A 23,911-nucleotide genomic window follows, 5' to 3' on the forward strand; every position below is an offset into this window, starting at 1 on the left:
TTTAAATGAATAATGTGGCATTCATTTTGGTGTGTGTGTTTGTGTGTGTGTGTGTGTGTGTTGTATTTCCTAGTTCACTTCTCAGTATAAGTGTATAAGTCACATAAAAGCAGGGGTGGTTTAGCGGTTAAGACTCTAGGTTACTGATCGGAAGGTCAGGGTTCAAGCCCCGGTGCTGCCAACCTGGCGCTGTTGGGCCCCTGAGCGAGGCCTTTAACCCTCTCTGCTGTTTCATGTCCGACCCGCCGCTTTGAGCCTAACTTCCTAACATGCTGGAGTATGCGAAGAGAAGAATTTCACTGTGCTGTGACCAATAAAGACTCATTATATAATGTATGTAATTCCTCTTGAATTTTTTTACTGAATAATGAAATTCTACATTCATGAATGTTCTGGATGTTAAAGAACAACTGAAGTGGTTTTATTCAACACCATATAAACCTCAGTGGAAAAATGGTTGAGAAACTGAAGGAGGAACTGCAGTTCTGACCTCAACATCCTCCGATGCTCGGAGCACGTAAACACACACGGAGTTATAGGTCTGTCACACGAAAACACAGGCATTCCGTAATAACACTCTCTCTTCATATCAGTGTAGAGGAGAGTCACAGAAACGTTCCCATAGTAAACGCCTTCACTGGCAGTCAGACGTTTCTGAACCCCATGTAATGGGTTTAGTTCAGCTTCAAGAAAAATGTTTACGCTAAATACTCTATAAATATACTGGTCTGAGTAAACTGGCTTTTTGTTTTAGAGGAAAATAAATCTGTGTGTGATCGTAAAAGGTTGTTGTGAATCTCTAATTAAACATCAAAAACTGCACATCTTTAATAAAGCATTTATTAAGTCAATTAAATTATATTTTATTTATATAAAATAATCATCTTTACAAAAAGCCAGATGTCATTTTTTTATTTAAATTTATCCCTAATGAAATTAATATGTGAATAACAGTGGTGAGGAAAAAGTCCCTGATGTGATATGAGGAAGAAACCTCGAGAGGAACCACAGTCAGAATGGAACCTAAGGTCAAACCGCACAAGCGAGGAGACACAAACCCTGATCAGAGACCAGTAGAAGGTCATTTACCACTTTAACCAGCGCTGTCTCTGTGATTGATCAAATCACATTATTTATAATCGCACTATCCAATGTGACCCAGATGAAGATGTAGTATTAGCACATTTATAGAAGGGAGTATTTATTTATAATCGCACTATCCGGTGTCCCCCAGATGAGGACGGGTTCCCTTCTGAGTCCGGTTCCTCTCGAGGTTTCTTCCTCATATCGTCTCAGGGAGTTTTTCCTCACCACCGTCATCTCCAGCTGCTCATTAGAGATAAATTTAGATTTCACATCCAGATTTCTGTAAAGCTTCTTTGGGACAATGTCCACTGTTAAAAGCTCTGTATAAATAAAGCGTAATTGTATTAGCTGCTATGTCCTGCACGCTGGCTCCCAGTACACACCTGCTGGAGCTCCTAAAGGTGTAGATCATTTCTCGTGCTGTAAGATGGAGTCTCCTATAACCAGAGCTCTTTCAGGTTTCTTAGCGGGTTCCTCCTTCAGAGCAACTGACCAATAAGAAGCGGCGCATCTCATCCAACCTGACCACACGCTGTGTTATCCAATCAGGAGAGAGGTGACATGGTGTGTGTGTGTGTGTGTGTGTGTTACAGGTGTTGTCTGAACCCTGGCGTCTCTCCACGTCTCAGACCCCGGTGCAGCAGCTGGAGCTTTTTGACCTGATTAATCATCCTGAATTCGTCTCACTGGGTGGAGGCTTCGGCCCGGTAAGTAACGCAAGCACACGCGCACACACACACACACACACACACACACACACACACACAAACACACACATGCATTGAAATTAAGTTGTGTGTGTGTGTGTGTTACTCTGGTAGGTGGCTGATGATGGTTACGGCGTGTCCTACATCATTGTTGGTGAGAACATGATCAACTTCCACGTGTCGTGTAAAAACTCCTGCGCGCACACAGTGAGTTTAACTGTTAAATCTCACCAACACTCACACAGTCTCTTAACTACCCCTGTCTGTCCCTCATCTGCCCCTGTCTGGCTCTTAACTACCTCTGTCTGTCCCTCATCTGCCCCTGTCTGTCCCTCATCTGCCCCTGTCTGGCTCTTAACTACCCCTGTCTGTGTCTCATTTACCCCTGTCTGTCTCCTCATGTGTCCCCGCTGTTGGTGAAGGGGAACCACCGCTTACCAGATGTTGTTTGTGTGGTGGATTGTTCTAATGGTATGTGTGTATGTGTGTGTGTGTTTCAGAACTCGCGCAGGTTTGGCTCTCAGATCAGTCGAGCTTTAAAGGACCTGATGTCTCTGTTCAGCTCAGACTCTGAGAAACCAGTGGAGAAACAACAGCCATAAACTGTGTGTGTGTCTGTCTATGTGTGTCTGTGTGTGTCTGTGCGTGTCTGTGCGTGTCTGTGCGTGTGTGCGTGTGTGTGTGCCTGTCTGTGTGTGTGTGTGTGTGTGTGTGTGTGTGTGTGAGAGAGAGAGAGAAAGTCTCGTCTCAGGCTTGCAGTGAATCAGTCACAGAGAAAACGATCATATATATATTTATATATCCAGAGGAGGCTAGTGTACACATGCTAGCAGCTCTAAGCTCCGCCCCCTGGACTTCAGTGATTAAAAACACATCTGTATAAAGTTTCATTTCGGCTCCACATCACATTCCTCATTTTAATGTTTTAAAGTGGATTATTTTGGATTTTTGTGCAAGCGAGCACAACAGCTCCATCAGCAGGTCATAAAAACACGCACACATACACACACACACACACACACACACACACACACACACAGAAAGGTATGAAGTGAGGAGCAAGGCTGGGGTTGATTTCTTTCTCACACAGGGTAGTCAGGTGATCACTCAATGACAGGCCCCCTTAGATCTGATCTGATCTGATCTGATCTGTTTGTACTGATATTAACCACACACAGGCAGGTGAGATACCGAGCGTGAACCAGGAGCGTTCTTCACTTGGGTTCAAGTTCAACTGTAATATTTTGCGATTTTCTACGCAGTCACGCTAAACACACTGAGCTCTGTCCTTTAGAACCTCTCACCATCATCCTGTCTGTCGACATCAGCTGCTTCTCAAATCCAGTGTAGAAGATCCAGAAGACTGGTACTGAAAAGCCTGCGTGAGAAGCTTCTACTCCTGACAGTAACAGGAACTCTGCTCAGTGCTCGTACTCAAACCGCCTGGGATGGTACACGTGTGATTACAGACACAGCGCCCCCACTGTTTACATTGGTATTGCACGTCACAGAAGTGTGGTGCTCAGTTCGTGTGTGTGTGTGTGTGTTTTCATCATTTATACTATATCACTTAAGGGTTTCACTGTAGAGATATTGAATTTGATTTGAGCTTCCTGTCTATCACAACCCACCATGACTATAAACACACACACACACACACACACACACACACACACACGTTAGAAGTGTTTAAGACTGGTGTTAGTATTGATGAATGACTTTTAAACCCTTTGCTCTAGACGTGGTTCTGTCCGTGTCTCCTCTGCTTTTGAATGTATGAAAGCTGCAGATTTCTCGGCTCGAGTCTGATCAGAAGAGTCGTTCTCTCTCTGTTTATCTAACTCTGTTCTGTTACACATCACCACACCTGATTAGAACTCTTTATATCTTGATATTTTACTGAAATGGGAATGTTCTGATTTTAAATCACTGAATTGAACTGAAGTTACTGATGAAGCTGCTGTTGGAAATGTTTTATTGTGCCAGTGTTGATGCAGCAGAAATGCAATTACGCGCTGAATAATGCAAAATACTTCATTCTGTAGTCACAGATTCTCTGAGTGCCAAAGCAATGCAATAGCTTCCTCCCGGGAACCGAGTCCTCCTCCTGGTGTTCATACTGTCTGTCTCTTATTTATATCATCTGTGTGTGTGTGTGTGTGTGTGTGTGTGTGTGTGTGTGTGTGTGTGTGTGTGTGTGTGGTGTAAATTTAATTCCCAGACTGTTTCAGCTTTATCCCAAATTCTAGAAATAAAACTGTTGAATATCTGAGAGGTGTGTTTATTATTAATTTATTTTTAAACATTTTTCCAAACAGGTTGAAGCGTTGAAGCTGTACACATGTTAGGTCTGGGCATGATCACGTGACATACAGATTAATTTTTAAAAACTTATTTTAATTAAATATTTGTGTCGACAAACTAAAGCTGTAAGGTGTGAGACAGGAGCTGTAGTGAGCAACTGATACTGACACGATAAACATGCTAATGTTCGGAATGCTGAAGGGTTTTTGTGTGTGTGTGTCGGGGTGTGTGTGTGTGTGTGATCATAATGATGAGCCTAGCAGAGTTTTTGGAGAATAAAAATCCCCCTTGGGTGCTGACATCATTTTTGGCGCCAATGCAGCAGAAACATTAGGTAATTTACCAGTGAGTCACCTCGTGAAGAGAGGGGATGTTGGAAGTGAAAATAAATAAGTGAAAAACTCACTCTCACTCTTTCTCTTTCTCTCTCTCTTTCTCTTTCTCTCCCTCCCTCTCCCTCCCTCTCTCTGATAATAGGGAACGAAAGTGAAAGTAAAATGTTCATGGAAATTTTCATTATTTCCATCGCAGAAAATCCAGATTTCATTGAAATGGGAGCAGTGCAGTGATCCCGTGTGATGTTCCTCCTGGTTTTACTTCTGTGTTCATGTCGTGTTTAAAATTCTGCAGATCTTCCTCTGAACGCGCTCACTGCAGCGCAGGTTGCCAGATTGGAGAAATTCATCTTATCTAATAATATATCTGTGTGTGTGGAGTCTACAGGAGTCTACAGGAGTCTACATACTTATGCTATGGTGTGTGTGTGTGTGTGTGTGTGTGTGTGTGTGTGTGTGTGTGTGTGTGTGTCCTGCCTTACCATTATGTGAGATTTTTAAAAATACAATATTTAGTTTGTTTCAGAATCAAGAAAGTTAAATGGATTTTTTTAAAATCTCAGTGAAACAGGCACAATGCAGTCCACAGTGGGCAGCACTCAGGGTAGATCAAAGTCTGAGGAATCCCCATGTTCCATCACAACCGGAAACCAGCAGACAAAGGGACAAATTCAGCAAAACCTTCAAATGCAGAAAGAAAAGAAAGAGCTCCAATGAGAACTGTCAATGGACATTACAGTGTTCCTGAGCAGCTGCTTCTGACTGGGAATTCCAACATTGCAGAGGCCATAGAGTGCAAAAGTAAAAGTATGTCTTTTGAAAGCTGCATTACGCACTAGTGCTGTTAATGGTGCCAGTTAATAATGTGTGTGTTGTTGTACCCACGCGTAACACTGATGACACAGAAATGTCTGATGAAGGCGTTAAGGCCTCGGTTCTCAGGGTTTGGTGTCAGTAACATATTTTCAAATATCTTCAGATACTTTTCTGGTAAAATAAAATAAAATAAAATAAAAATAAAATAAAAATAAAATAAGCGACCAAAGTGTTGTACAAAAGCTCAGATGAAATCACTGAAGCTAATAAGATAAATGAACTGATATTCTGCTGTATCCTGTGTCTTTACTTTTATATGTGCTATGACTAAATCCTTAAAACTAGCAACATCCATCCATCTTCTACACCGCTTATCCTTTCAGGGCCGCCGGGAACCTGGAGCCTATCCCAGGGAGCATGGGGCACAAGGCGGGGTACACCCTGGACAGGGTGATAATCCATCACAGGGCACAATCACACACACACTCCCATTCATACACTACGGACACTTTGGACATGCCAATCAGCCTACCATGCATGTCTTTAGGCTGGGGGAGGAAACCGGAGTACTAGCAACATTATTATATTACTATATTAGAGAGAGAGAGAGAGAGAGAGAGAGAGACTGTACATTTTCAATGCTTATCACTATTAAATGCGAATTTTGTCATTGTTTTGGAGCGCACGAGCTAATAGATGATCTTAAGGCAACAAAATCATATTTAAAGCCATAAAAACCTCCATTTTGATATCATGAGGACTTTAACTCCTGAATGTGGTGATATTTGGACACAAACCCGCACCCCCTTGCTTACAGTATTGAAGATTTAGAATATCTGGCAACCCATGTGTCTAAAAATGGCGCAGGAAAGTAGACACAGCGCAGATGGCACGTGGGTGAGTGAGTGACTGAGAGAGAGAGGGAGGGAGAGATTATAAATCCCCTCGCAAATTCAATAGTGAAACTAAACTGCACCTGGGGTGCGAGACACACCCGCTAACCGAACCTGCAGCAGAGAGACACACACACAACTGTCTCACACACCGGGGGTCTTCACAGAGCTGCGCGATCACCCTGACATCAAAGGTACTAATTCCTGCAAGACTCAACTGAGTCATTAATCTCTCTCTCTCTCTCTCTCTCTCTCTCTCTCTCTCTCTCTCTCTCTCTGTGTGTGTGTGTGTGTGTGTGTGTGTGTGTGTGCGCAAGCTCTCCACTTGCTGAACTGTCAATGGTTTTATTTGGCACTTTCACTAATGTGTGCATTTGTTCTGGGTTCTGAGTGGTTTCCTGTGTGTGTGTGGGTGAGAGAGAGAGAGAGAGAGAGAGAGAGAGATGTAGATCTTGCTGATGGATTTTGTTGTAAATCTGTTGGTTCTTTAGTCATCTCTCAGCAGAAAAGATTACATGTATTTGTTTATGCTCCAGCAGAATGTCTCAAAGCAAAAGGTTCTTCGGGGAATCAGAACGTGGCGTCGTTTATTTTTAAGAGATTTAATGTGATCAGTTAAGAGGTAGAAAATGAAAGTAATATAAGGTAGAAATGGTGTTATTAGACCAATGGAGCAGCGCTGGAGGATCGGAGGGAGTGTGGTAGGAGTGTGAGTCTAATCTCTAAATGACGGGAGACTGAAGCAGCACCTGAGTGGCCCGTGTGGACAGACATGGATGAGTTCTTCTGATGTGACAGATTAGCGTTGTGAGCGGACAGTTGATTGTCCACGGTTACCCCGAGGTTACCTGCAGAGACTGAGGATGAGATCAGAGAGTTGTCCAGGGAGATCGCTTGATCCTGACGTGGGGATGAATCACCTGGGATGGACACCAGTTCAGTTTTGCTGGGATTCAGTTTCAACTGCCGTCCATGATGAGCTGAGATCTGAGCAGAAACATGAGGGCTTGAGGGAGGGAAGGAGAGGATGAGTTGAGTGTCATTCACACAGCAGTGGTATGAAAACCCATATGAGGATATGCCCTCACCAAGAGATTGAGTATAGAGGGAGAACAGAAGAGGACTCAGTACTGAGCCTTGTGGGACAGCAGATGTGGATCCCTTCCATGTCACCTGATATGACCGAGTAGGAAGCAAACCGTTGATATGCTGTGCCACGAATTCCAAGATTCCTGAGGATGGACAAGAGATTCTTGTGGTTGTTTGATGGCTTTCTGTGAGATTATTATTATTTTTTTACTTTTCTTGCATTTTATTAAGTCCAGCGCCACCACCTGGCAGTTTGACGTTATTGATGACGTAGATGTTATTGAAAAACTTCCACTTGAGAAAAATCTGGTAATATCAGAGGTGTGAACTACAAAGGTGATGTTAATAATCTGAAAGTGAAGCTCAGAAAATCCACGGTGTAACCCGCCTCTGAATACTAGGAACGTTCCTCACGTACACACTGATGTTACTTCTCAATGTAACTCACTGACTCTGACTCTGAACGCAACTGTTGAACGCAAGAGTCCTAATAATGAGAGGCGTAGTCTTTCACGTTGAAGTGGTTTTTCAGCCTAATAATCAGACCCTAATTACTGTTTGAATTACAGTTAGATCAGATTAGAGCAGAGTGGAGGAGTCTGATTTTCTATCTCGATGTTTCAGACACACAGGACAATGAGGACATGAGCTCTGATGATCACCACGTCAGCGTAATGAAGGGAAAAAGTCGAGCCTTTTGGATTGTTCTGGCTGTGAGTTTGAAATATTTTTCTAATCTCCTTCTTACTCTGATAAACATCTGTAAGATCTGATGATATAACGATAAAATGAGGTTCAGAAACCCCATTAACATTTTTATGAGCGCTTTGATTTGATCATGATACGAGAATATCGCGCTAAATGAAATAAATATAAATGAATGTGTGTAGAATTTCAGCTCCATCGTGATTTTTATTACAGTTCTTCATTTTAATGTGCACAATTTTATTGTAATTATAATTCATGACAAAAATCCAAACAGTGTGTTAGTCTTAATTATAAATTAAAAACATGTTCAAGACACTTTATTTTTGTAGTTTGTGAACATGAATGAAAACGGATGACAGTAATGAGCAGGAGTGTAATTCATCATGACACGCTCTGCTCTTTAATGACCTCAGACATGTGTAAAAGTTTATATGAACTGATTTGTGTGTAATGAACTTGTTTTAATCTCTCGTGCCCTGTTGTTTCTCACAGGGAGTTTTCCTTACTGCGAGGGTGTGTGATGCTGCATGCATGAGGCGGAATTTTAAAGATTACATCGTAAGTTAATCATTTTTTACATTATTTTTATTATTATTATTACATTAATAATAATAATTTCTTAAAATACATTTTATTTAACGGTTTGAATCATCAATGCTCGAAGCGAGACTTGGCGATGTGGGTGTAAGAGTCCGGGCTGTTTAAAGCACGTGTGTGAGGTGTGTGTAGTAAGAAATACAGTGAATGACTGGGAGATGCGGTCTGTGGTCCGTGGTGCTTATGGGAAATGGAGCTGTATTCAGACATGTCGTGTTACAGCGGTGAATTCTGGCGTTCGTGGCCAAACGTGGCTGTAACGCGACACAGCTCTGATAGTGCAGCTGTCAATCACATTCATTCTAATACGTTATCGTTTCTATAGCAACAGCTCATTCACAGGGACAACACGCTGTACACGATTAAATTAAAGACCATGCGTAACTGTTGATATGGTGAAGTTTATTGTAAGGAGACGTGAATGGGAGTCTCCAGTGTCAGTGCTGTGTAACAGTCAGAGGTACAGCTGTGAGTTTAAGTTTTCTCACACCTTCAGGACAGAGGAGTTTACACTTCTTTACAATTTCTTGTCTTATTAAGAGGGATAGAACATTTGGGGATGTGCAATAATTGGAAAATAATCAACTTCATCATGGTAACAGTAACTGCACTTCATCACACCACTAACCCTAACACACCACTAACCCTAACCCACCACTAACCCTAACACACCACTAACCCTAACACACCACTAACCCTAACACACCACTAACCTTAACCCTAACACACCACTAACCCTAACACACCACTAACCCTAACCCTAACACACCACTAACCCTAACACACCACTAACCCTAACACACCACTAACCCTAACCCACCACTAACCCTAACACACCACTAACCCTAACACACCACTAACCCTAACCCTAACACACCACTAACCCTAACACACCACTAACCCTAACACACCACTAACCCTAACACACCACTAACCTTAACCCTAACACACCACTAACCCTAACCCTAACACACCACTAACCCTAACACACCACTAACCCTAACACACCACTAACCTTAACCCTAACACACCACTAACCCTAACACACCACTAACCCTAACCCACCACTAACCCTAACACACCACTAACCCTAACACACCACTAACCCTAACCCTAACACACCACTAACCCTAACCCACCACTAACCCTAACCCACCACTAACCCTAACCCTAACACACCACTAACCCTAACACACCACTAACCCTAACACACCACTAACCCTAACACACCACTAACCTTAACCCTAACACACCACTAACCCTAACACACCACTAACCCTAACACACCACTAACCCTAACCCTAACACACCACTAACCCTAACACACCACTAACCCTAACACACCACTAACCCTAACACACCACTAACCCTAACACACCACTAACCCTAACCCTAACACACCACTAACCCTAACACACCACTAACCCTAACACACCACTAACCTTAACCCTAACACACCACTAACCCTAACACACCACTAACCCTAACACACCACTAACCCTAACACACCACTAACCCTAACCCTAACACACCACTAACCCTAACACACCACTAACCCTAACCCTAACACACCACTAACCCTAACACACCACTAACCCTAACACACCACTAACCTTAACCCTAACACACCACTAACCCTAACACACCACTAACCCTAACACACCACTAACCTTAACCCTAACACACCACTAACCCTAACACACCACTAACCTTAACCCTAACACACCACTAACCCTAACACACCACTAACCCTAACACACCACTAACCTTAACCCTAACACACCACTAACCCTAACACACCACTAACCCTAACACACCACTAACCCTAACACACCACTAACCTTAACCCTAACACACCACTAACCCTAACACACCACTAACCCTAACCCACCACTAACCCTAACCCCATCACTCAGTGTTTTACTCTCACTGTGGTTATGTTAAAGGTTGTTATACAGGGTCGGACTGGCAAGCGGCTCCAAACGAATCTTTAATGTAAAAAAAAACAACACACACAATCTGTTGGTTTGTATTGTTTGTGCTAAGCTAATATGTAAAACGATCAAACGGTTCTCCTCTCCATGTTTGTGTTTACAGAAAACCAAAAAACAGCTTCCTCAAAACTTTCCCTGTCTGACTCAGTTTCACCCGTCTGTTAAAAACGCATCAATTAGACTGTCTGATATGAGCATCAGATATTGTTGTATTCATTAAATTCATGAAAAATCATCCAACCTTGTCGTAGGCGAATACATATGTGGTTTATTACACAACATTCCTGCCATTTATTCTGTTTCTTGTAATGCAACAATAAATAACTTGAATGAAGTCCAACCTGATTATAAGAATGATCACAATCACACAATTACATTCAGTACTGCGCTTCTAACTGAATCTGTGCTGGTTCCTCCTCCTCCTGCTTCTCCTCCTCCTCCTCCTCCTCCTCCTCTTCCCCTGCTCCCCCTCCCCCTCCTCCTCCCCGTGCTCCTCCTCCTCTTCCCCCTGCTCCCCCTCCCCCTCCTCCTCCCCGTGCTCCTCCTCCTCCTCTTCCTCCTCTTGCTCTTCCTCCACTTCTACCTGCTCCCCCTTCTCTTCCCCCTGCTCCTTCTGCTCCTGCTTCTCCTCCTCCTGCTCCTCCACTTCCTCCTCCTCTTCCTCCTCCACCTCTTCCCCCTGCTCCCCCTCCTCCTCCCCGTGCTCCTCCTCCTCCTCTTCCTCTTCTTGCTCTTCCTCCACTTCTACCTGCTCCTCCTTCTCTTCCCCCTGCTCCTTCTGCTCCTCCTTCTGCTCCTCCTGCTTCTCCTCCTCCTGCTCCTCCACTTCCTCCTCCTCTTCCTCCTCCTCCTCCACCTCTTCCCCCTGCTCCTCCTCTTCCTCCTGCTCCTCCTTCTCCTCCTCCTCCATCTCCTGCTCCTCCTCCTCTATCCTTCCCCTTTCTTGTTCAGAGCCATGTTCACCTGTTTGTTTAGATTGTAAAGTAAGTATTTAACAAGTCATTGTTAACAAAAACATGTTGGTCTTTAGTAAGTTCAGTTCACAGTAAATAGCATGTAAGCATGACAAAGCACCTGGGGCCGCTGGTTTTCTTTTTCTTCCCATGTTTCTGCAACGAGTGCTAGGTACTAACTGCCCGACTGCTATACTTTCAGTTATGATGGTAACTGTTACCTGTTATTTCGGATGGCACCAGCCCAGCCGTGTCGCTGCAGCTAATATGTCCTATTGAATATCTGAATTACCCATATATATGGGTAATATAATGCCGGAGTTGGGGAAGAAAAGATCGACCCACCGGGAAAATTCCAGAACTTCCCAATATATGCTTGAGCATATGTATATAGTGTCTCAAAACTGTGCATTTCATAGTACCTCCCCCATCCACCCCAATATCTATCTTGCATATCTTGTATATCTTGTTTATTTATTTTGTTTATTTATCTTGTTTATTTATCTGTGTATTATCTGTTTATTCTTCTTGTGTATTGAATGTACATGTTTGCACGGAGCAAAAAGGAGTGGCTCTTAATTTCATTGTACATATGTATAGTGACAATAAAAAGGCATTTCATTTCATTTCATGTTGTTATATGATAGTTATGGTTTGTGTGTTTATTTCTGACTTAAGCAATTCATTTGTGTTACTGTGTGTTTTATAGACAGATAATTTATTACTCGACCACTGGTTTCAGATGAAGAATTTCACCCCGACTGGTGAGGAGGTTAAGGTAAGACTAAAAAGGTATTCAGTTAATAACCGCAACCAGATTGTTTACACCTGTGTTTGTGTGTGTGTGTGTGTGTGTGTGTGTGTGAATATGACTGAAGTGTGTTTATATTGTGCTTCTGTTTCAGTGAGAGAGACAGACAAAGAGACATGGAGTGACAGCGAGAGACAGACAGAGAGACAGACAAAGAGACAGACAGAGAGACAGACAGTGAGACAGGTCAGTCCCTCTCACGTGGTCCAATAATTGTAAAGTGGGTTGCTTGACCGTTTTTAATTTTCCTCAGTTTTTTGAGCAATTACCTCGATCTATTGGCATTACAAAACCACCAGTTAAAATATTACTGTACTTGGTTTAACTACGACGGCCATCTTTGTGTCATGGCACACAACACATTTTGGTTATACAGCTGCTTACATAAACCTCAATATCTCGGATCAGGATGGTGCTAGCTCCTTGGAACAAGCCCTGGATAAGTATAGTGTGCAGGCAGAACACTTCAGGTTTTTTATGGGGGTGAAAATGAGCTTTTTTCTTTTTAAAATTCCCCTCACGTTTGAATTGAATATCTCTGATGGGAGACCAGATACGAGCCTGAAAGTCTCACAGAAACTACCAAACTCACCTGCCTGTCATTTTCTCCATCCATCTTCTCCTGTTGTTTTTCCTGTGATAAAAGCAGTAATTGGATGTTGAGCTGTAATCACTTACTGCTATTATCACAGGAGAAACAACACCACAGCTTGTGGACTTATACCTGTGTAAAAGTCAGGTTCATATCTGGTCTTCCACCAGAGATATTCAACACTGCACTTTCTAGCCCCCATAAAAAAATAAGAGAAGTCTCAAACCTGAAATGTTCTGCATGCACGCTTTACTTACCTAGGAACCCCTAAAAAATGAAGACTGAGACTCGAACCCTTCCCATTATACACTGACCCTAAAAGTGGTACTGTGAGCAATCTTGATCATTACATTTGGACTTGAGTTGTAAGTCTAAAGAACACACATGCAAAACCTTTAGATATGTATACACCATGTAATATGCGGTAGAGGTCAGTTTTTTTTTCCAAGGAGCTAGGACCATCCTGAGCCGAAATGCTGAGGTTTCCCTAAACAACTGTATAACCAAAATTTGTTGTGTTCCATGACACAAAGATTCAACCAAGTAAAATAATAATATAAAAACTGGTGGATTTGCAAAGTCAGTACATAGAGGTAATTCTCCAAAACAATTCAGAAATAAAGTAAAATTAAAAAACTGTCAAGCAACCTGTATTGGACCACTTGTGATGGAATGAACCAGACAGAGAGAGAAAGAGAGAGAAACAGGGATGGAAGGTGAAGACAGTGTGGCATGGGGAGGATTCTGAGTGTGTGGGACCAGTTTTTGGGAGAGATCTCTGGAAGGAGGAGAAGGAAGGTAGAGAGAGAAAGAGATGTCCATCTGCTAGGGCTGGGTATTATCCTGGTTGAAATTAACTGAAATTCAATTCACAATATATTTAGTCATCCAGGCTCTTGCTGTATTTTAATCTTGCTTGATTTAAGTGCAGCATTTGACACAGTAGATCATGATATTATTTTATAAAGACTCGGTCATGTATCTGGGTTTCAGGGGCCTATGCTAGAGTGGTTTGCCTCTTACCTCAAGGAGAGAACTTTTTCTGTTAATGTAGAGAAGTGTTTCTCATCCTGTGCTCAAATTTCCTATGGTGTTTCCCGGGGTTCCACTTTGGGTCCTCTTCTCTTTTCTCTATATATGCTTCCTCTTGGTCATATCATTGAGAGACTCCACTTATCATATCATTTCTATGCCAATGACACTCAGCTTTATCTTCCTGTGAAAAATAAGACCTGCTCTGTGTCTATCTGGGTTCGCCTAGAACATCTATTGATCGTTTGCAGTTGGTACAAAACGCAGTGGCCAGATTACTGACTTGCAGTAAAAAATGTGAGCTCGTTACCCCTCTGCTCGCTTCTCTTCACTGGTTACCGGTCACGTTCTGTGTTGATTTAAACATTTAGATTTTTGTTTTTAAAGCTTTGCATGGACTTGCTCCGCAGTATATTTGTGATCTTCTCAACCCGTACACTGCTTCAAGACCCCTTCCATCATCCAGTCGGTTCCTCACTTATGTGTTTAGGCTAAAGGTGACCGGGCTTCCTCCTAGGCTTTGGAATAGTCTTCCTCTCCACATTAGATCTTCCTCTTCCGTATCTGTGTTTAAATCCTCTTTGAAGACTTATTTGTGTTCTTTATGTTTTAATGGAGGGTGTACATTTTTCATTGGTCTTTTGTTTGGTTTTTGTTTACTCTTTTAATTTGTTTTAATTCTGTTTTATATTTCTTGTACAGCACTTTGTTTTCAACATATGTTGTTTTAAATATGCTTTATAAATCAAAAACTAAACTAAACTAAACATCCATTATCTGTAATAATACGGTCATCATATACCAAAAACATAATACAAACCTTGGACAAAGTCTGTAACGGGGGTCAAACTACAGGCAGGCAACAATAACAAGTATAATCCATCATCATGCACGAGAAAGAAGCTCAGCTCAAAACCAGGAAGTCAAACTGGATATACACGAACGCACAATAACATCAGGGAGTCTTTCGGATGAGATAAAGAGAAAGAACTAACCACTGACCTGAAAAAGATGAGAAAGATCAGGGAATACAATCACAAGACAGGGGTGGAGACAAGATACTATTCACAACAAACTGCACAGAACAATCTAAACAACGAAGCATAGAGAACGGAAACAGACCATGAACAGTGTTCAGAGTTCAGGACAGTGTTATGCAGAGGTGGAAGACACCAACAGTCATGATCTGTATCTTCATGTTATATAATGCCATATTGTATATAATAATAATAATAACAATAATAATAATAATAATAATAATAATAATAATAAACTTTATTTTGTAAAGCACCTTTAAAAGCAGCTTCTCAAAGCGCTGTACACAAAATAAGCAGTACACAGAAAAATAAAACATTATAAAAGTTAATAAAAACAAAAACGTTAATAATAATAATAATAATAATAATAATAATAAAAAAGTACACATCAGCAGTCAAATGCAAGTTTAAAAAAGTGTGTCTTAAGTTGAGCTTTAAAAATGCCAAAGGTCTGAGCTTCCCGGAGTTCAGGAGGAAGAGAGTTTCAAAGGGAAGAAGCAGAGACAGAAAAAGCCCCATCACCCGTAGATTTTAAGTGAGTCTGTGGAACAGTTAACAGATTACACTGTGAGGAGCGCAGTGTAGACTCCAGAACAAGAGTAATATGATCACATTTCCTGGTTCCCGTCAGGAACCAATTGACAACAAATGAGTTTATCAGCTTTTCAGCTACAGAGAAGTTTAGCATGGGGCGCAGTCTAGCTATATTTCTGAGGTGAAAAAAGGATGCTTTAACAGTGCTCTGTACAAAATAATCAAATGTGAGGCTGGTATAAAAAATTACTCCAAGGTTTCTCATCTTACTTTGGGTCTCTAGAACAGAGCCATCAACAAACAGAGACAGTGGAGCAGCTTTGAGAATTTGATGACGGTTTTCCCGCTGTTCAGACACAGAAAGTTATTGTTCATCCATGTTTTTATCTCAGAAATGCAATCAGAAAGAAAACAAACATCAAGGTTTTCAGCAGATTTAGAGTGAATGCAGATTTGGGTATCATCAGAATAAAAGTGATGATGGAAGCCGAGTGATCGCAGCAGATGCCCAAGTGGAGATAGATAGATATTGAAAAGTAAAGGGCCTAAAACTGAACCCTGAGGAACACCAGTGAGCACAGAGCTAGTGTCAGACCTGTAACCACCCAGAGAAATAAACTGGGAACGGTCAGTAAAATAGGATTTAAACCAGTTTAAAACTGTCCCGGACACACCAAAAACACTTTCAAGGCGGGTAAGTAAAAGGCCATGATCCACAGTATCGAACGCAGCTCTAAGATCAAGAAGAATAAGAATGGATGTAGCTCCAGAATCAGAGGCCATCGATAAGTCATTGGTACTTTGACCAGTGCAGTTTCAGTGCTGTGAAATTTACGAAAACCTGACTGAAGGGGTTCGAAGAGGCTATTAATTGTAAGATGATTACATAATTGAGAGGCAACAACACGCTCAAGTATTATTGCCAAAAACGGAAGATTTGAGATGGGACGAAAATTGTTAAAATCATCCACAGAAACATTTTCTGTCTTTGGTACAGGTGTAACAGCAGCAGTCTTTAGTACTGCTGGAACGACCCCAGTCTCCAGTGACTCATTTATAATGCTGAGGATAGCAGGGCACCAAACATCGAAGCACGATTTAAATAGGTTCGTGGGATTTGGATCCAGCAAGCAAGTGGTAGAGTTCATGCTGGATTCCTCCCTCGGAATCAAGCCTCGGAATCAAGCAGTTAGAAATGAGAGAAAGAAACACCAGTGAACCCAGATGGACGAAGGAGTGAAGAGGCAGTCAGGAGTGACAGGAATTTCTTTACGAACATTATCACTCTTAGAATTAAAAGACTGAAGAAAAGAATCACTCAGCTGCTGAGAAACAGGCAAGGTGGTAACAGCATTAACTTGAAGCAGTCGGTTTATGGTTTGTAACAAGTGTGTGGGATTAGTAAGAGGATCTTTCAGTCTCCATTAGTGCTCAGTAATCACCCAGAAGATCTTCCACGCTTGATAGTAGACATTCAGTCTGGTAAGGCGCCATTTACACTCCATTTTCCGACGAGCAGCCTTTCTAGAGCGCAGATTGTCATTATACCAGGGAGCAGAGTGGGCGAATGTGACCTTACATGACCTTAGGGGAACAAAAGAGTCAAAAGAGCAGAATTTAACTGCAGAACTTTCTCCTCCAGCGATGAGGGATGCAGATCGCTTAAGGTGGAAGCAACAGAATTGGAGAAAACTGTCTGATCTATAGACTTCCACTTCCGAAAGGTTACTGTTCGGATGGTCGGCTCACTTGGATGATACAGTTCCAGGTTAAAAAAGACAGCTGAATGATCAGACAGTTAAATGTCAACAGATGAAAACTGCGATACAAACGAGCCGTTAGCGATCACCAGATCCAGTGTATGGCCCTTGTTATTAGTCGGGTCAGTTACAAACTGCGTGAAGCTAAAACAATCAATTAGCGACAGAAATTCCTTAGCCGCCACAGAGTCACTTCGGTCCACATGAATGTTAAAATCTCCCACAATTACAATTCTGTCAAACTTCATACTCAACATCGACAGGAAGTCAGCAAACTCTAACATAAAAGCTGCATGTGTCTTAGCCTTAGGTGGTTTATAGACTGTAGCGATGATGGTAGATAGAGGAGCAGAAATACTCAAGAGCAGGCATTCAAATGATGGAAACTGGGGAACGGACACAGAGCTTATATTGAACTTCAGGTTATAAACCACAATAATGCCTCCGCCTCTGCCAGATAGCCTCTGAGATCTAATATTCCAAAGCCCACTGGAGGGATCTGGTTAAACATTAGCCCATCATTTTCTTTATGCCAGTTTTCGGTTAAAAACAACAAGTCCGGCTTTTTATCTGTAAGAAAATCTGATAAAAGTGGCGTCTTGTTATTCACGGACCGCGCATTGAATAATGCGGCGTAATCCAGGCTCTGAAGCGGAGATGACAGTGGTTTAATCTCCGCGCGGGGAACCGATATTAAATTACTGTGATCAACACCAGTATGGAGCAGTTTGTTGGTCTTACGTCGACAGGTAGGGACAAAGATGTCAGGAGAGGATGAGACAGCAAAACTGCACCTCACACCCTGATGGATATATGGACTTTAGGACTTAGCAATCCAGCGTCTCGACAGAGTTTGTAAGAGTCTTTGGCTAGGCAATAAGAGCTCTGTTTTAAATTCAGAAGCTGGTGTGTGGTGTACCTTAAGGCCATGGTCTTTGAGTGCACACTCACAAGGCCAAGGTGTTGATACTCCAAAGCGCACTGCGAGCACAAAGTCGTACAATCCTCAAAAGCAGCTGGACTGAGGCGTTGATTCCGCTTTGCACGCTGCAGGTTATTCCAGGTGGAGCACAGAAATAAAAACAACAGTCCCAAATATTTAAAATGGCACCACCACATCGCAATTGTAATGACGCTAAAAACAATATAACTTAAAAAACAAATGAAAACAAACAAAACAATACATACAGTCTACTCCGAAAGTATTGGAACAGTGAGGCCAATTCTATTGTTTTTGCTATACACTGAAGACATTTGGGTTTGAGACTGAAAGATGAATATCAGACGATAGATTCTATTTCCTGATATGTACATCTAGATGTGTTAAATAACTTAGAACACATTTCATTTCAACCCACCCATTTTTCAAGTGATCAAAAATAGTGGCAAAACGTTATGAAGCTGAGAAAATACGGAACATTTATCATAGCCATTGCACAAACAAGTGTTGGAAAGACCAAAGTGTGGAGGAAGAAAGGATCTTCTCATGATCCAGAACATACAAGCTCATCTGTGAAACATGGTGGAGGTAGTGTCATGGCTTGGGCTTGCATGGCTGCTTCTGGAACATTCTCACTGATCTTTATTGATGATGGAACTCATGATGGAGCAGCAGAATGAATTCAGAACTGTACAGGAACATCCTGTCTGATAATTTACAGAGAAATGAATCCAAATGAATCAGGAGGAACTTCATCATGCAGCAAGACAACGATCCAAAACACACTTCCACCTCAACACAGGACTTCATCAGGGGGAAAGTGGAAGGTTTTAGACTGGACACGTCCATCACCAGACCTTCACTCAACTGATCAGCACCTCACCTCCTGAAGAGGAGACTGAAGGGAGAAACCCCCCGAAACAAACAACTACTGAAAGAAGTTGCAGGAAAACCTGGAGAAGCTTCACAGCAGAAGAAACCAGCAGTTTGGTGTCAGTGAGTCGCAGGACTGATGCAGGTACTGCACGCAAGAGAAATGCAACCAAATATTAAGTGTTATTTACTTTCATTTACTTCAAGACTGATCTGTTCCAATACTTTTGATTACCTAAAAATTGGGTGGTCTGATACAAAAGGTTTTATGTTCTGTTTTAAGTTGTTTAACACGTCAAGATGTAAATATGAGGAAATGAAATTATAATCTGTCTCATCTCCATCTTTTAATCTCAAACCCAGATGTATTCAGTGTGTAGCAGAAACAACAAGCAGAAACTCGCTGTTCCGATACTTTTGGAGGGGACTGTATATGATTGTGTGTATGCTTAATGAATTAATAGTTATATTTACTAAACCAGTGCAGGAAAGGTGTTCTGGACTTTACACTCATCAAAATGTGAAATCAACAAAGAACAAACGCAATTAATCAAACAATAATTTTATACTTACCATTTACAATTTATTTACGATGATACTTACAAAAGGCCCGGCTTCTCATGCACATGCATGCATCGAGTCTGTGATGAACCCGACTGTTGGTTCAGTGTGTTTGTTAGGAAGTAAGGCTTATTTTACCACTCACATGGGGCCTGCATCATCACACAAACACTTTTTATTATTTTTAAACTGCATGCAAGTTTTTAAAAAAGATTCTACTAATTATATACGCTGTTAAATGTTACGTTGAGTTTGTCTTTCGTTTCTTGTTGTTTGGTTCTGATTTGTTGTTTTGGGGCTTATCACAATATCCACGATAAAATCCATAACGTGGCAGTGCGTCCTATCAGTAATGAGTTTAATACTGGTTTACCTCCCAACTCGTACACGCCGGTACTGCTGGTACTGAACCCACTCACCTGTCCCTACTGGCCGCCGGGTGACAAACTGCTCCGGCCAATCAGGTCCACAACCTCTCAGGCAGTGCAACCCTCAGCCAACAACCGCATCTGTCAGGTGTCTCAGGTGTCTCTCACAATGTCGTTCAGTGATCCCTGCATTCCAGCTGATTTAGGCCACAGCTGGATTTCTCCAACAATAGTGGAAGAAGACTGTGATCCGCTGCACAATCAGAGAGCTCATCAACTCAGAGAGTTCATCCCACGGTGCCATCTTCATTAGAGTGACATGCGTGGTAACAGGCAGAAACAGAAAGGCGAGATGTTATCACTGTGAGGCTGTTTAAAGCTCTATTGGAATCACAAATTAGACTTGAATATAAATTAGACATAATAAATGTCAGTGTATTAATCTTTGAAATGAAATGTTTTGCAAGTTTTGATTTTTCAATAATACATGATGGCAAAATACTTTTATACTGTGATGAAAAATCCAACTTAATTACCTTTTTTTAAATGTCTCCACCTCTATTATGTTTTTGAGTTGTTCGTAGATTCTCATTAGTGCAATATCTCAAGAACAAGTGGTTCAGTGTTTGTAGAATTTATATATAATTATCTTATTTCAATGGAATGTATATCGATTTTTAAAATGTATTTATTTATTTATTTATTTTACAATGTAAAGAATGCTTTACAGCAGCTTAACAGTAACCCTGTAGTGGTGATGAGAAGGGACTGCAACTGCACCATACACAGTGGGGGAAATAAGTATTGAACGCGTCAACATTTTTTTCAGTAAATATATTTCCAATGAGGTTATTCACGTGAAATTTTCACCAGACATCAGTATTAACTCAAGAAATCCAGAGATATAAAGAATTCACAACATTAAAGTCCATAAATAAAGTTGTGTAATAAAGTGGAATGACACGTATTGAAATGACACGTATTCGATACTGAAAAAGTATTGAACACGCTAAGAAAAAGCAGTTCTCCAAGGCAGGGTAAGGCAAGGAACCAGCTGAAATCCGTAAGTAATTATACCCATCATCTGTGCAAATTAATATCAGCTGGGTTAGTAAAGTGATGGTCTATAAAAAGGCTTTTTGTCACCAAGGTTTCACACAAGAAACATCTCATGATGGGTAAAAGCAAAGCGCTCTCCCAAGACCTTCACAACCTTATTGTGGTGAAACATATTGATGGAATCAGATACAGAAGTATTTCAAAACTTCTGAATCCTCCAGTAAGCACCATTGGGGCCGTTATCCACAAGTGGAAGCAACATCACTCCGTCATCAACCGGCCACGCACAGGAGCTCCTCACAAGATCCCTGACCAGGGAGTCAGAAGAATAGTCAGAAGAGTAGCCCAAGAGCCAAGGACCACTCGGAAAGAGCTCCAGAAACACTTGGAGGCAGCAGGTGCCATCGTCACAGAGAAAACAATAGGAAATGCACTCCACTGCTCACGCTCACACGCAAGACTCCATTACTAAAGAAAAGGCATGTCGAAGCTGGTTTAAAGTTTGCTACAACTCATCTGGACAAGCCTATGAAATACTGGGAGAGTGTAGTCTGGTCAGATGAGAGCAAAACTGAACTTTTTGGCTGTCAGACTACACACCATGTTTGGGGAAGAAATGGCACTGCACATCACCCTAAAAACACTACACCAACAGTGAGGTTTGGAGGTGACGCATCATGGTGTGGGGCTGTTTTTCATCACATGGTACTGGCAGACTTCATATAATTGAAGGAACGATGAATGGAGCCCTTTACCGGGAGATTCTTGAGAAGAATCTGCTGCCATCCACCAGGATGATGAAGATGAGATGTGGGTGGAGCTTCCAGCAGGACAACGATCCAAAACATACAGCAAAGGAAACTCTCAATTGGTTTCAGAGAAAAAAATCAAGGTGTTGGAATGGCCCCGTCAATCACCTGACTCAAATCCAACTGAACAAGATTTAAAGACAAAATGTTTAGAAAAACAGACCAAAATCACACCTGAGTTAATACTGATGTCTGGTGAAAATGTCATGTGAATAACCTCATTGGAAAAATATTTACTGAAAAAAAGGTTGATGCGTTGAATACTTACTTCCCCCACTGTATTTTACATTAGACAAGAACAGGAAGGGACCACACACTCAGTCTGCTAATGCGCTGGGCAGTTAATAAATTACATTAACCAATACACGTTGATGGATGTGTGGGGGAAGAAAAGACAGAGCTTTTGCTCATGAGCAAGCTAATGGAGCTTGAGATAAGATCTCACATCAACAGCATCAATGACATGGATAGGATCAAAACCAAATGCTGCAGCTTAGGTTTCCAGATGGAGCCACAATGCCAGAGCGGGATTTATGGAAAGTCTTACAGTGCTCCTGACTGTGAATCATCCTGCAGAGAGGAATTCCCCAAGAAACTTCCCCTGCTAACAGAACAGACCAACATACTGGATCCAAATCGGCAGCTGCAGGAAATGTTCTGGTGTTGATGGGTCTCCAGCCAAGTTTTATAAATATTTTATTGTGAACTTGCTTGAGATTTTTCTTTTACTGGAATGTGAGTGAGTGCTCGGAAACAGATTGAAACACTCAATGGACAATCTGTTTCGGGTTTGAGATATAGTCAACTTGTGTAAGTTGAACTCGTGTGAAATGAGTTCAATCACTTGATCACAAAAAAGCATTTGATAGAGTTGATCGTGTTTATGTATTTCTTTATTGTTCTGGTTATAGGTGTTCTATTCAGAAGCATTTTCATGCTTAAAGTTGGAGGTAGTCTTAAAACGAGCAGAGGATCAGCCAGAGGTGTCTGCTATCAGAAAACTGTTCTACTGAACCCGTATTGTCTAAAGTAAGATCTAAGAAGCAGCGATGTGTGAGAATGGTGTGCTGTATATACAGATGGCATAACAGTCTTTATGGGAAAATGTTCAGGTGCTACCCCACAGTCTAGCTGTTTATGCAAGAACTTCCTCAGCCCAGGTAAACTGGGGCAAGTGTGAAAATGTTTTAGTGGGGCAGAGGCAGGGGCAAGGTCCCCCGTTCTACCGGAAACTTTAAAGTGAGGAAGGGCAGGTCTGAAGTACCTGGGGTTTTCTTTTTCAGCAAGAACTGGGAAGAGGTAGCAGAAAATGTGTGTGTCGAGCCATCTCAGTGGACATGACTCCTGCCCCTTACATACATAACTTCTCCCGGCCGTTCTAATGGCCAACAATGTTAGTGCTCATCTCATGTCGTGGCACTGTCTAACCATCCATAAACCACCAGATCCACTTATCAGGGAAGTCTAGACGAAGATCATGACCTTCTTTTGGACAGGACAGTACTGTACTCGAGCAGCTGTGCTTCAACCTTCAGATCACACACCGATGCCCTGGTGCTTTTTACTCTCATTGTTTGGAGACGGCATTGTTCTTTCTTTTGGGATCATTTTGTTATGGGTTTGGGTTAGGGTTAGGTTTAGGGGGGTAGGATTGCCAGTTTGAGAGCAGAAGCAGCAGGTAGGGGCTCTGGGCTCTGAAGGGGAGGGGCTGTGGTCTCTGAGGGGGGCTAAGGGCACTTAGTGGGAGTATAATGTGTGTGTGTGTGTGGGGGGGGGGGGGGTCTTGGGGGGCTGTGGCCTGATGTAGTCAGTCTCTTCTGTCTTCAGATTATCTGTTTACTTGATTTGAGGACTTTTTCAGGTTTATTTTCAGATTTCAGAGGGGTTTTTTGCAGATTATTTCTGATTTGTTATCTTAAACCTGTTTTCTGACCTTTTCTAATCATGAAAGGTTTTTGAGAGTTCTTTTTTTGGGGAAAAAAAACATGTTCAGTGTGTTTAGGTCTAGACTGACATGTTTCTTAATCTTCTAACCAACAAAAATACACATTTT

General features: G+C 41.8%; 2 protein-coding genes across 6 annotated transcripts in view; both read left to right on the top strand.

The window, feature by feature from the left end:
* The window catches only part of cpt1a2b (carnitine palmitoyltransferase 1A2b), a 55,252-nt gene extending 51,187 nt beyond the window's left edge, over positions 1 to 4,065 (top strand). For all 3 annotated transcript variants that reach the window (XM_053676895.1, XM_053676889.1, XM_053676906.1), the window contains 3 exons: positions 1,680 to 1,793; positions 1,908 to 2,000; positions 2,294 to 4,065. In XM_053676895.1, the coding sequence (XP_053532870.1) occupies positions 1,680 to 1,793; positions 1,908 to 2,000; positions 2,294 to 2,395 (309 nt within the window). In that variant the 3' untranslated portion in view covers positions 2,396 to 4,065. The remainder of the gene's footprint in view (positions 1 to 1,679; positions 1,794 to 1,907; positions 2,001 to 2,293) is intronic.
* A 2,018-nt stretch (positions 4,066 to 6,083) lies between these two features.
* LOC108280514 (uncharacterized) overlaps positions 6,084 to 23,911 on the top strand; it is a 28,950-nt gene continuing 11,122 nt past the window's right edge. For all 3 annotated transcript variants that reach the window (XM_017495554.3, XM_017495574.3, XM_017495585.3), the window contains exons 1-4: positions 6,084 to 6,335; positions 7,855 to 7,943; positions 8,431 to 8,496; positions 12,192 to 12,260. In XM_017495554.3, coding sequence (XP_017351043.1) covers positions 7,875 to 7,943; positions 8,431 to 8,496; positions 12,192 to 12,260 — 204 coding nt within the window. In that variant the 5' untranslated portion in view covers positions 6,084 to 6,335; positions 7,855 to 7,874. The remainder of the gene's footprint in view (positions 6,336 to 7,854; positions 7,944 to 8,430; positions 8,497 to 12,191; positions 12,261 to 23,911) is intronic.

The sequence above is a fragment of the Ictalurus punctatus genome, chromosome 2 (assembly GCF_001660625.3).
Source record: "Ictalurus punctatus breed USDA103 chromosome 2, Coco_2.0, whole genome shotgun sequence".
Classification (NCBI taxonomy): Eukaryota; Metazoa; Chordata; class Actinopteri; order Siluriformes; family Ictaluridae; genus Ictalurus; species Ictalurus punctatus.